The sequence below is a fragment of the Aythya ferina genome (genome assembly GCF_964211825.1).
Source record: "Aythya ferina genome assembly, chromosome: W".
Taxonomy (NCBI): domain Eukaryota; kingdom Metazoa; phylum Chordata; class Aves; order Anseriformes; family Anatidae; genus Aythya; species Aythya ferina.
The window spans coordinates 635,007-649,236 of NC_140313.1; the positions used below are offsets into that span (position 1 = coordinate 635,007).

Below are 14,230 nucleotides of genomic sequence, written 5' to 3' on the forward strand. Positions count from 1 at the left end.
ATGCGCAATGCAAAAACTCAATGAAAATAAATGTAGGAAAGTTTTCGGCTTCTGTCACAGTGACCGCAGGGCCGCGCCGGGCCGGGGCGGGGCGCGGCGGCTGATGCAAGGCGGCGGAAGCGCGGGGCGGCCGCTTCCGGAGCGCTGCGGCAGCGCGGCCATGGCGGGGGAGGTGCTGGGCAGGACGGCGGCGCTGGCGCTGGGTGAGGCGCGGGGCCGGGCGGGCGCTGCGGCCCCTGAGGACCCGGGGAGCGGAGCGGGGCGGGCAGGGCCGGCCCCGGGTGGCCCCGGGTGGCCGCTCGGCCCTCGCCGCGGGCAGGAGATGGCGGCGGCCGCGCCCCGCCGGGGCCTCGCGGGACGGATCCGGGCCCTGAGGCCGGGCCGGGGGTGGCCGGGGGGCAGCGGGGAGAGCGCGGGAGGGGCCCTGTGGTGTTTGTCTGTCTGTCTGTGTCTGTCTGTCTGTCTGTGTGTCTGTCTGTGTCTGTGTGTTTGTGTGTCTGTGTGTCTGTGTGTCTGTCTGTCTGTCTGTGTGTCTGTCTGTGTCTGTGTCTGTCTGTCTGTCTGTGTGTCTGTCTGTCTGTCTGTGTGCTGCCTGCCCTTAACGGGCACCTCGGTCCTCCGCAGGACGCGAGGTTGTTCCGCACGACCTGAGTAAGAAGCACAGAGCAGCAGCGAGGCGCCGCTTTTTCCTCCAAGAGAATGAGAATTCCCTAAGGAGAGCGCTGCCAGTGTCAGTTCTGCTGCGTTTCTGGCTCGGTTGTGCGAGGGTAGCGAGGAGGAATGGAGCGTGTGTGTGCGTGTGCACGTATGGATGTGCGTGTGGGTGGTTACACGCCAGTTCATACCTGCATGGTTATGCACACACAGGCATGTAGCTGTGTGTTTGTATTTACATGCGGGGCCCAGCCTGCAGCCCTGGCGGCTCCCCCTGCCCGCCTGCTGAGGTGGGAGGGGAGGAGAAGGCAGAGGGGTGCTCTGAGCACAGGATGGGAATGCTGATGCAGGAAGCAGGGGTTCTGTAATGGCCGAGCAGTCAGACGCAAGTTCAGTGTGCCCTGATCCTTGGAGATCGAAACCAAACTGCATTACAGAAGAAGGTTCACGTTTTATCAGTCAGGGCGTGGAGTGGGAGCACCTGGTAGGGGCAGTGGCTGTCGTGGAAGGCTCTGGGCCAGGCAGGTCTTGTCCCCTGGCCTGTGCGTCAGTTCAGGCAGCAAAAAAAAAAAAAAAAAAAAGAAAAGAGAAGTGTCTTCTGTTCTTTTTAATTTGTGACTCATTTCTTGGCTATGTGTGAGCTAAATGCCGGCTTGACTTGTCTGACTTTTCCCAGCTTATTATCTGCCTGCTTGCCTAGAAGTTATGTCCGAAGAAGGCTGCTTCCTTCTTGGCTCCTCAGCTGGGGACTTGCAAGGGTTTGGTACTTTGGGAGCCCTTAAGGCCTCAACATAATGTGTTTTTTGCGTGGAATGATTTTTAACACAGAAAATATTGACTGCCTCTTACTTCACTTGCAACCAAGTGATTGTTTCTGAAGGTTTATCACTGCTGATAACCATGAAGATTTTATATCTTTTGCGTGTGTACAGTTTCTTCCCGTGTATTTCCACTGTTGATACTTTTTTTTGAGTAATTGCCTGTATTTGCTGTGTCTTACAGAGGAGCTGTATGTGTCCGAACGAGAGGGCAGTGATTCCACCGGCGATGGGACACAGAAGAAACCATTCAAAACTGTCCTAAAGGTAAGTGCAGAGAACCTGCTGATCTGAAGCGTGTGAACTGCTTTAGGTCAGGCGATTGGCTGTATTTTTCTAAATGTAAATTTTATAGCTGTTGTTGCAGCTCTGACCAAAATGTCAGAAGTAGACTGCCTGCTCAGTCACTTTAGCAGGATTACTTTCATTCACCTGCGGTGTTGTTGATTCTGTTTTGTTTTTTTTTTCCCTCCTTGCTTTTCAGGCTTTGATGACAGCAGGAAAGGAACCGTTTCCTACTATTTACGTGGATTCACAAAAGGAAAATGAGGTGCTGTAACACCTTCCAACAGGAATTATTTTAATACTCTTTTTTGCAAAGGGACACAAATGTAATCTTCTGTCTTCTGCTCTCTCCTTGGTTTGGTTTAGAGATGGGCCATTATTTCAAAGTCACAGATGAAAAATGTCAAAAAACTGTGGCACAGGGAACAAATGAAGAATGAGGCTAAGGAGAAGAAAGAGGTAGGTTGTGGACGGTGCCAAGCTGGAGGAAGCATTCCTCGTTTCTTTTCCAAAAATATTAAGGAGTGCTGGTGTTGTTTCCCACACCCCATAAACCTTTAGTTTATTCTTCATCTGTGTTATATGTTTTACGTTCATTATTTACAGCTTATCTTTGCTTAGATTAGGGCAAGCAATGACTGAAACTGTGTGAGGGTGGATGATGGTAATCTATTGCCTTCAGACTTTGGGGAAAAATGAGAAATGCTTCTGTGCATTGTTTCTCATCCTGGTCTTAAATCAGGGCAGGCCAAGCCCCAGCAGGGTAACAACAAGGCTTTTTATGACGTCTGTCTATAAGTGTACATTATAGTCCCCAGTAATTATAAAGAGTAAGACTTACAAAGCCTGGCCACAGTTACTTAATACTTATTTTTTTTCCCCTAAACCAGGCAGAAGATCTCTTGAGAAGAGAGAAGAACCTGGAGGAAGCTAAGAAAGTTGTTATCAAGAATGATCCCAGTCTTCCAGAGCCAAAATGTGTGAGTAGGATCCAGTGCCTGGTTTGCAGCATGTTGTCTGCACAAAGGCTGTGTCTCTGCATTGTGGTTCTGACAGCTGTTGAAGGCGACTGTCCAGTTGCTGTCACTGCATGTACTTTTGTTTTTCTGGTTATCTGTATACCCGAGAAAGACCAAAATCTATATATTAATGCACTCAGTGGGTATCTAAACCTCCTCAGTTCATGCATCAGGCTTTTCTCTGTCAGAGTTCGCTGGCAGATACCATATGGAAACCATCTGGAAATGTTTGTGAGCTTTGCTTTGGTTGGTTATTGTCGTGGTGGAGGATGAAGAGACCCTGCTGGTCAGAGGACATAATTTAAGTCACTGGCACACACATAGCAGTTCTTATGTGGCTGTTTGTAGAGTCCTGCTGGATCTGGTCCTGCAGTCCTTAACTTAGTAGGCAGATGTGTGCTGCTGTGTGGTGGGGTTTTTTGGACAGTTTCTATGTAGAGTGCAGAAAATGGATCTGATCAGAGCAAGGTGCTCTTGTGGTTCCCCTTTGTGAAAGGGGCAGCCAGGCCCAGCTGGGTTTAAATCCTTGTCACTTTCAAACCAGCACACGCTGTTAGTGTTTAGCTGCCTGAAGCATGTCATATGCACTTGTGCTCAAAGTAATTGTGTGGAAAACATCTAAATGGTGAGTTACATTTCTATTTTTGATTGATTTTATTCTCTGCTTTACAGGTAAAGATCTGTGCTCTGGAGGCTTATAGAGGCAAGAGAGTAAAGATTTTTGGCTGGATTCACAGGTTACGTAGGCAAGGTAAGCCACAGGCACTTAAAGCTTATCGAACTTATGCAGGGAGATGGAACAAACCGAGCAGCCATCAGCATTTGGACATTTAATGAATCAGACAGCATCTAGTCTGAAATTTTTAGTTCATCACTTAGATTTGGTGTGTCACACTGATCAGCACAACACTAACAAATTCTGTACAATGTATGAGGGTGTAGACATTACTTAGTCAAAAACTTCTGAGATGTTTGATTTAGAGGCCAGTCCTATAGAATTTCTTCAAACGACTTATTTCTTACACTAATCCTAGAGACTGAGGAGCTAGCTAGCATCTGCTCGTAGTGAAATCAGTGAGCGAGAATTTTCTTTAAAGTATCGTAAAGTAACATAACTTCTTTTAGCAGTTGAACAAGTAATACTTGCTTTCAAACTAAGTGGTATTCTAGTTAGAATATCTGAGTTGGAAGGGACCCCCACGGATCATCGAGTCCAACTCCCGGGTCCCCAAAGGACCACCCAAAAAAAAATAATAAAAAAAAACACAATAGGTAATGTGTCTGAATGAGTTGTCCAAACACTTCTTGAACTCTGGTTCGCAAGGTGGCATACGCTGGGGAGTGACAGACTTAAGCAAAACTTCTAGTACGAAGCCTGAAATCCACAGGCTGCTTTCTGTGTTCTTCTGCCAAACAACTCTGGAAGCGCATGGCAAAGCTGAGTCTGACCTCACAGAGAGCACTTGTTCAGATTGTCACTGGAGGACTTGACCGAGCAGTTATGGATCAGGATATCGTGAGCATTTTATGGAAAATCAATGTTTTAATCAGATGCCTTGTGGAGATGTGGGTGGAGGCGATGTCACTTTATCCACATCAGGCATACAGGGGGTCTGTGGCCCCCCTGGACCAGAGCCTGCCTGAGGTCACGGCGTGGCAGTGCAGTCCCAGCTGTGCTGAGCTCGGAGCAAGCAGTGCTCTTGATGTTTTTATGATCGAGCTAATGCTTCAGTGTTTTCTTGGAACATCGTTGCTTTTTTTTTTTTTCTTTAATGGAAAGATGTGATCATGGTCCTTCGTTAATAGTCTGCATGTCAGGGGGTAGTGTTTCTTGCGGATGGGTCTGTTCAGATGGATCAGGTGAACACATCTGAGTCTGTATTTTTTTTTTCTTCTCTTTCCTACCAGGAAAAAATCTCATGTTCATTGTTTTGAGAGATGGCACAGGTTTTCTTCAGTGTGTCCTTTCAGATGATCTGGTAAGTTGTGATGATTTAGTTCTGTTCCCTCATTAAATAAATGAGGTGTTCATGCTTCGTCTGTCTTTTATGTAAACAATAGGAAGTTCCCCTAAATGTACTGATTATGTTGTATTTTGGTTAAATTCTGTCTCCTGATGCTAGAGTTCTTTATCAACGTGAGAGCTCATTATCTCATCTGTGTCTCCAATAGGAGATGTAGATAGGAAAACCAAAAATTAAAAATTACCATAACTATGTCTCTTTCTTTTTTTCTCTGTAGTGTCAGTGTTACAACGGGCTAATTCTCTCCACAGAGAGCAGTGTTGCAGTGTATGGTGTGCTGAACCTTGTTCCTGAAGGCAAGCAGGTAGGGAGCTGGGTAGTGCTGTGTGTTTTGGTCCTCTTTTTCAACAGTTTATCACTTTCCTGATGAGAGGAAAAGCAGAAGTGGAAATAATTATTGAATGATTTCGGGGTAATTTGTTTTAGGAAAAAGAACAAACACCCCAAGGTTGCTGCTGTCACCCACATTTTGTTGTGTGCCATGGGAACTGTATGGCTCTTCTCATTTAACGTCTGCCTGAAACAATTTTCCCCTGATACGTCACATCGATACTTCCTAGAATATAACAGTGGAAAACTATATTAAATAAATAGTTTTATTTTCCTTAACAGGGGTAGTTAATGAGGGGTAATTAATAAATGTTGCTGTTTGGAAGATGGATCGAGTATAGAGTTAGAGCTAATGCCATGTTAAGTAGCTATGCGTAAGGCATGGCCCATAAAAAGGGTTCAGACTGAGGACAGCAAAGAAGCTTCCCAGTTTACCCCTTTCTTTAGGTAGATATTCATAATTGTCATTGACTATGCAGTGAGAACTGGTTCTCTCTATGGATCAGCGCTCTATTGCCTGGCGTATTGAGTGCGCTGACTCCAGGAAGACAAGAGAAGAAATATATCTGAACAAAATCACAATTTGAAGTGATGTTAAATTGCTTCAAACAACGTTTCTGAGATGTGGTAGACAATACCTGCGCAAAGTAGTTCCCTCACTGTGGCTGCCAGCAGGGTGTAAAATAAGGTCAAAGTGTTAACCTTTTGTGGAGCTTTGTAGAGAATTCAGTTAGCTTTTAAGCAGTGCTCTGTTGGCCATTACCAGCGTGTTTTGCTAACGGAACTTGGATAAGCTCAATGGTTCTAGTTTTCCCTGTTACTCGGGTCCTATCCCCAAGAGATATTCCAACGGTTACAGAGCCAAGCTCAGTGAAACACGAGTCCATTGCCCCGTGTGTTTGCCTATCAGCAGTTAGTATCTTTTCCTTTTCTTCACAGCCTCTACTACTGTGAAGTCTAAAAACAAGCCCAGGTAAACAGGGATCAAACGCTTCTTTTAAACAGCTTTCATGCAATTTGGTAACTAAATTACTCATTTGTATGTGACTGCTCAGAATATTTTGTACACTGAAAACACTTCAGTTTGGTGTCACATCGCAGCAATGGAATGCTTTTAGTGCACGAAATCATCATAAAATCTGTTAACTAGACTTTGTAAATCGGCAATTATACCGTGAAAGTGCTGTGAATAGAAAAAGCAGGACCGAAGCCTGCTGTGACCCACACGGGGGAGCTGGTGAGGCCGGCAGTGCAGGCAGCCAGGATGGAGCCCTGGCACCTCAGCTTGCTTGTCGCAGCAGGTAGCAGAGGGGACCTGGCCAGCACGAACCTGCTGTTTTCATGTCGTGGTGAAATGCTGCCGGCTGGAAAGGTGGCTCAGACATCCCTAACAGATGAGCTCGCAAATACCTGCAGTGAGCTAGCTCTTCCTCTGGCATAACCGAAGTGACTTTTGGAAGTTAGCCACCAGCATGGAAGGGGAATGTGGCCCAAACAGTAGGAAGAACAAAATCCATTGAATGTCACACTGCAGTCTTGCCCAAGTGTGTTTATGAACATCACCAAAGAGATTACACAGTCAGCGAGGACCCTTCTCTCTTTGTGACCTTTGTGCAGAATTTTTCTTATAGCCAACTGAAGTCTCTTTTTCCTACAATGTAAGACATTTGTCCTTTTGTTCCATTTCTTCTGTAACCGCCCATGAAATCACTGAAAGTGGCAAGTAGTTTCCTTCTGTTCAGCTTTCTGTTCTTCCAGCTGAATAAACCCAACTGTCTCTGGTATGTTACGTTTCAACAGAACACATCTGGAAGCCTCTAATTATTTGACAATAGTACTCAGTCCCATTCACATCGAGTCTGACAGACTTCTGGTGCGAAAAATGGCATTTTCAAGGGTGGTGTCACTGGGTTACAAGGCAGTTACTGATAATACTGCAATTAGAAGGATTTTAGTATCTTTTGTTTAAACTAGTCTGACATCTCTGCCACAGTGCCAGATGGGGACATCCAGGGAGTGAAAAGCAGACTTCTGAAAGTTTTGTTTCCCTTTTAAATTGGCAGGCTCCAGGAGGCCACGAGCTGAACTGTGATTACTGGGAGCTTATAGGTCTGGCCCCAGCAGGAGGGGCTGACAATCTCCTCAATGAGGATTCGGAGGTCGACGTGCAGCTTAACAACAGGCACATGATGATTCGAGGCGAGAATATGTCCAAAATCTTCAAGGTGCGCTCCATGGTAGTACAGGCCTTCAGGGATCACTTCTTTGCCAATGGATATTATGAAGTAAGTATATTTGCCCTTGTTGTTAAATGACTACTTTAATTTTCTTACTTCAAGGCTATCTTTTTCCAGGAAAACCTGTACAGACTTTCTGATTGACTTGAAATGTTGGGGGAAAAAAAATCTGTTTCGTAGGAAACTATTATGTGATCGCTTTCGTGGGCATAGATCTCAAAGTTGTGTAGACATTTCTGAGGTAAGCGTTACAGCATGATTCACAAACAGCCTGCGTACCTCCTTTCGGGGCGCTGAAGGATATCAGGAAGAAGTTCTTGCAGCCATTGGTAGGAAAGTTTTGTAGGTGGTTTTCTGGAAGAATGTGCGTTACATCACTGCTATAACACGTTGTCATCGTTGTCCTTAATTCTTCACTCAAGTAATGGCTCTCCTGTTCTTTAACAGGTCACACCGCCAACTTTAGTCCAGACGCAGGTGGAAGGAGGTTCAACCCTATTCAAGCTGGATTATTTTGGAGAAGAGGCATATCTAACACAATCGTCCCAGCTCTATCTGGAGACCTGCATTCCAGCATTAGGAGATGTTTTCTGTGTTGCTCAGTCATACAGAGCTGAGCAATCCAGGACACGCAGACACTTGGCAGAGTACGGAGAGAGTATACTTCTCTATTGTTTGTGTAGAAGGGAATTCTTAAAACAAGGGGAGTAGCTGGTGGTTGGATGACAATATACAGTGAGAAGGCAGCATAATGCTGCTGTGGAACAGCTGGTCACAGGTGTACTTGGAGGTAACTCCTTGTATCAGGGAACGTCCAGCTGGTCATATTTGATGTTCAGTGAAGGGAGATTTGTGCAAAACAGAGCTGATACGGTTTTAGGAAGCTTTTTGTTTTTAGAATATACACTTCATACTGCTGTTTTCCTTCCTTTTTTTTAATTTTATTTTAAGAACTTTATTTCCTTTGCAGTGTAGAAGTGGGAGAGTTGAAAAACAGGACAAAAGTGGGTTTCATGTTTTTTCTTAAGAGAATTTTTTTCATAGCTATAGATTTGTTGTGTGGTTTTGTAACGTCGTGACCTGTTTTTTCAGGTACACTCATATTGAAGCTGAATGTCCCTTTATAACTTTTGAGGATTTGTTGGACCGTCTGGAGAACTTGGTGTGTGATGTAGTTGACAGAGTCTTGGCATCACCTGCATCAAGCTTACTGTTTGAGCTCAACCCGGTAAGCAGCGTTGTGGGGCAGTCTTGGGCAGACAAGGTCTGATCTTTACCTTTCCTGATGACCATGTTCACCTGGGAAAGACAGGGCATGGCAATGAGCTCTGCTTACTTAAGTAAGAATATTAAATGACATCAAAGAGTGAAAATGCTGTGAGGCTGGTAATGATTCTTCCAGGAGCTGGGGGGCTGCAGAGGAAGAAGTTATCTGCTAGTAAAGTCTAGGAGCCAGCAGCGTGCTGGGATTTATCGTAAGATGTGCTGTACCCGTAGAATAAAAACCTCTATCCTAGAGCTCATAAAATTGATCAGCTGGTACTTGCAGATAGAGCCTAAGGGAGCAATGAGACAACCCTGGCGTTTTATTCCCTGTGCTGAAAGGCGCAGCTCTATAAAGCTGTCTTCCTTTGCTAGAGACCCTTTGTCTCCTGCTGCCTTTGCATAGAAAGTCAGTAGTCTCAAAGGCATCTTATCGCCTTCACTAGCTTTTCTCTCAGAGCACGTATAGACCCTCTCATCCCTGTTATTTTGACCTGTTTTCCTGATGAGTACGGGAAGGTTCCATTTTCAGTTTGAACTGAGATGGGCAGGAGGTCGAAAGCAACAGAAGCACAACCTGCCCTGTGGACTTGTCACAAAGGCAAATTCTGCAGCAGTCTAATGCACAAAGAAGCAAAAATGTTCTTTTGTGGCACTGTGTGTGGAATGTCTGCAAACTTCAGTCTGAAGCACCTACGTGTGTAGTGAATTCATACAGGAAAGGAAAATGCTTCCTCTCTTCTCTTCTGCTGTCGTTTTCAGCATCTGTTCTGTGAACTGCACGGAACTTGGAAGATGGTTTTGCTGGGCTCCAGCTTTTCAGTACTTCTGAACTTTTTAAGTAATAGTTGATACGCTACCTGCAAAGGGTAACATGTACGTGCTGAGTGTGGAAGTGGACTTGCTGATCAACTGGAAAAATAAATCTTTAAAAATGATACCCTTCTAAGCATTTTGATGTCTACTCTTATTTACAGGGCTTCAAGCCTCCCAAACGTCCTTTCCGAAGAATGAACTACGCTGAAGCAATTGAGTGGTTAAAAGAACATGACGTGAAGAAGGAAGATGGTACTTATTACGAGTTTGGGGAAGTAAGTCTTTTCTGAGTCTCCTTAGAAATTAAAACCAAAATGCCACAGTCCTCCACTAAGGGTTTGAGAGTCCCTTAAAGAACAATGCGTTTGGACCATGATCCTATTTTGGGGAAGAGGAAATGAAGCTCTTCAGTGTGTGTTAGTTGTTTGGAAAGTTTGCTTCAGGTTTAAGGTTTGCCTAGTTTCCTGTGTGAAATGTCGTGTAGACTGTTAAACAGGTTTTTTTCTGACCTGTATTTTTTTGAATATAAACATAATTTCTTCTTCTAAGATGTTTGTTTTAAAAATGTAGATACGTCAGGATGAATGCTTGGATATGTGTGGTCTGAAAGTGTCTTTGTGTCTTGCCTGATGTGTTGTGGGTCTTGAGGTTTTGGAGTGTTCTTGGTTTTAAATATTAATAGAGCTCTCTTTACCCCTAGGATATTCCTGAAGCTCCTGAGAGACTGATGACAGACTCCATTAATGAGCCAATCTTGCTGTGCCGATTTCCTGCAGAGATAAAGTCTTTCTATATGCAGCGCTGTCATGACGATTCCCGTCTTACTGAATCTGTAAGTTGGTGTTTTACATCGTGTTACAGCCTTCTAAATAGAGTGCGAGTGTCTCTGTGAATGAGCATAAAATGAATGAGTACTGTAGGAGAACCTTGGAGAATTCATACCAGAATTTGTCTGGGGCCTTTCTTGGCATCACTTGTTGATACTGTAAAAGCAAACGAAGCAACACTGAAGTGCTTAAAAAATGTCACTAGATCACAGTGAACATGCTTTTCATTGACCTCTGGTTAGTGCTAGTCTAATGACAATATTTCTGTGAATTTTGGAGGCTGTATTATTTAAAAACCAGCTGTCTAGCAGCCAGGAAGAGTGCTGGTTGTTAGGAATGCTACTGTTTTTGTGGTTTAACAGTTCAGCGTCACCAAGAGTGTTAAAGACTAAGTCAGAGATCCTAGTCAGCTGGTTTCTTCCATATCTAAAACTTCCATGTATAAACCATATATTGCCTTCCCTCCTTGTGTCATGGAGAGTTAAAAATATGTGGTAAAACATATTATAAGGTTGGGCTTCATCTTTTGAGGGCAGCTTAACTGTAACAGTTTGATCTCATGTTGTGTGTTGTAGGTTGATGTGTTGATGCCTAATGTCGGTGAAATTGTTGGAGGCTCCATGCGTATTTGGGACAGTGAGGAGCTACTGGAAGGCTATAAGAGAGAGGGCATTGACCCCACGCCGTATTACTGGTACACCGATCAGGTATGTAAAACAGATTCAGTGTGCTGCTTGTCAGACATTTGAATTCTCTTAAACTGCTTCTGAGATGATGCAGTCTAAATTGCATACATTTTCCATGACCAAAAGTATATGGTCATTTAATCACTGGCAAAATGCAACGGATAATAGTTTCCATTCTGTTAAATTGCTTTTGTTTGCTGCAGTGCATGCTGCCCATACCAGATCACCTTCATTAAAGTGGTCTGTGCAGGTATATTCCTCTTGTAATGCCTGCCATAGTGTGCTACCTTTGTGAAGCCCTTGTCAGATAAAGATGGGTTGGTCTTTCCAGACTGGAATAGCTAGCTCTGTAAGGAGAAGAGAAAAGGATGAGGTTGGAGAGGAAAAAATAAATAAGTCATTACGACCTCATCTTTCAGCTTCCATTTTTCTCTTCTAGTCCTTACGTTGCCCCAGGGAACAAAACACAAATACCTTCTCTGAGGAGAGCATAGTCCGTATTCCTCCTCATTCGTTCAGAACGTGGTTTTGTTTTGTTTTTGTCTTAACAAATGAATGGTTAATATCTTCTGTGATTTTAATTTCACAGAGAAAATATGGTACCTGTCCTCACGGTGGATATGGTTTGGGATTAGAGCGGTTCCTGACCTGGATTCTGAATAGGCATCATATCAGAGATGTCTGTCTCTATCCACGCTTTGTCCAGCGCTGCAAACCATAGCCATCCTTGTGATAAACTCCTAGGAAATCAAGCAACTGATGCTTGGAAAAGAATGATACACTCTACTATGGCCCGTCTGAGAACAAGACTTACTGCAAGCTGTTGTTCATATATTCATTAATTTGGTGTGTGAGAAAACCATTTTTTAAGGAAAACGCTACTGATTAACTGGAAGAAGCCTTATAAAAATAATGTTAGGTGCATTTATGCTCTCATGTCAACATAAAACAAAAATCCTAAGCTGGTGTTTTAGATTTTTTTTCTCTTGTGGTTTCTTTTGAAGAAATCGGTTCAAGCTTTTTAAATTCCCAAATCCTGACCGCTGAGAGTGGTATGAAGAAATGTCTCTAAATAGCTCAACAAAATATAAAGATGGAGAATAATTGTGCTGTGCTTTTTTTTTAAGCTTACTGCTTTTAATGGAAGTTCTGTTTGAGTTTATTCAGTTGTAAGCTATGTAGTATCAAGCACTAAATTCTACTGAAAGATTTTTTCTCCCAAATTATTTACTATTAATTCTATTAACTAAAAATGGTAAGACTGATTGTGGGGTATGCTTTGATACTTTTTCCTGATGCCCATGGATTGAGTGCTACAGTGGGACCATGAACTCCCAGCATAAGCTGAATTACAGTAGGAGAGGATGTGCTTAGAGACACTGGAGTGTTTGTGGTGCCTTTGAAACGAAGGTTATTCCATCTATTTCAAACAAGAAATGACTAACCGAAGACCCAAAGAATCTGTAACTTTGAAGTATAATTGGGTTTCAGCATTGTGTGCTGACTGAATTACTGTCCTCTCTTGAACTGTAATTCGAGCAGTGCTTTCCCACTTCGTGCTGAAGGATGTTTTCACGGTAGAACAGTTTCCTTGCTAGCTTGGTGTACTCTTGTCCTGCTGCATCTTAGCAGACTTTCTGGCTGTATTCAGGTTATCAAATAGAATTAAGTAAGTATTTAATGTGTTGAATCATCTGCATCCTTTTTAGCCATAAATGTGAGCCTGTTTACTAGGAAGATGAAAATCTGTAGGTGCATTACTGGCTACTTGCACCGAGACATTATTTGGATTTGCCATTCATGTTGAGCTGTGCGATATCCATATTTTTGTAATAAAAGGCTTTTTCCTTCATCTTGCATGTTAAATATACAAGCTGGTCTAAATCGGCAACCAATAAATTATGTCAACGCAAGTTGGTGTGCAGGACAGTAGTTCTTGACCTGTGATGTCTGTTTCTTTACCTTCACTTGGCCTTTATAGCTTACTTGCTTAATATATTCTGTCCTGGTAGAGACAATAACGGGGAAAAGCAGGAAAAGTAAATCTTCAAGTGCGGTGGGCACATGTTCTTAAAAAAAAGAAGACTTTAATAGGTATTCAGCTTGAAGAAGCCATGTGTGTTTTTTTCATAGTTTGGATAGACTTTCTGGGATACCCAGTAGAAGTATTATCCTGAGAATAAATGAGAGGTGGTGCTGGATAACTAGCTGCAGAGGCAGCACCTCCAGTGGGAGTGGGCTTGGACTTCTGCTTGCTGTGGTCGCTGAGGCATCTGACGGTGCTCATCCTGGGCTTGCCAAAGTGGGGCCGGGTTTGTAAGTGTGCTCTTTGAAGAGGATGAATGAAAGGTACTCTAAGAAATGAGCGGTGCTAGGATGGTTTTTCTTATCCACACCTCTTCGAATTCACAGCTTTCACTGACTTTCCCAGTCTTTTCATGGGCTAGTCTTTTTCTGACAGAAAATGACAACAGATTTTAAGAGCTGCTTCTCACATTTGCCCTATTCTTGTTATTTGTGTCTTTGTTCTTTGTCTGAACTTAGCAATTAAATTATTCTCTGAAGTAGCTGTAAAGGCGTTGTCAACCATAAGTTTCTTGTGATTTGGGGTATTTGTTGCAATGTGTTACGTATGTAAGCTAGAGGAAGAAGGGAAATATGAACAAGCTTGACTGCAAGAAAACAAAAGAGATTTCTTACTCCTAAACATGTGACAATGCATTAACAGTGAGCTGTAGGAAAAGTCACCCCATTCAAATGTTGAACATGCTGCCAAGTAGTAAGCCTACCCCTTGGGCTTTTATTGTTTGTGGTGTTTGTTTTGATTCTTTTGTTGTTTGATTTTACAACTGCTCTTGTGCCGAGATGCTCGAGGCTTCTGTGATGCAGGATGTGTAGAAATTTGTGAGCATATAAGGAGTTTTATCAACAACTAACAAAATCCTTCAAGTGGCTGTGGTGATAAGGGAAGAGAAAGGCTAGGAAAAGATACTACTAGAAAAAGTCTTGTTGACAGGGCGGTTTTCTGTCCCTTAAAGTGGAAGGGATGAGCTGCTCTGTCAAGGTTAAAAGCCTTAAAATATCCGGGGCGCTGCCAGGGAAAGGTCGGAGGGCTTGCAGGGAGCTCGTGGCAGAGGCAGCCCGGATAAGGAGCTTAAAAGGTGAGCGGGATGAGGGATGCCATCGAGTCACCCGTAACCTGCTCGTGATGCAGGGTGCCGGGGAAGCCGCCCTGCTCCCCATGGGGGGATCCCGGGGTTCAGCAAGGGCC

General features: G+C 43.7%; 1 protein-coding gene across 1 annotated transcript; it reads left to right on the forward strand.

Annotated features, from left to right (window-relative positions):
- Positions 1 to 123: 123 nt before the first annotated feature.
- LOC311426513 (asparagine--tRNA ligase, cytoplasmic-like) lies at positions 124 to 12,872 on the forward strand. The gene is made up of 15 exons (XM_084502878.1): positions 124 to 203; positions 1,657 to 1,739; positions 1,957 to 2,022; positions 2,124 to 2,216; positions 2,648 to 2,737; positions 3,449 to 3,527; positions 4,685 to 4,755; positions 5,018 to 5,104; positions 7,194 to 7,415; positions 7,815 to 8,014; positions 8,460 to 8,595; positions 9,608 to 9,721; positions 10,147 to 10,278; positions 10,849 to 10,980; positions 11,549 to 12,872. The coding sequence occupies exons 1-15, from the start codon at positions 161 to 163 to the stop codon at positions 11,678 to 11,680; spliced, it is 1,680 nt and encodes a 559-aa protein (XP_084359004.1). The 5' UTR covers positions 124 to 160; the 3' UTR covers positions 11,681 to 12,872.
- The last annotated feature ends 1,358 nt before the right edge of the window (positions 12,873 to 14,230 follow it).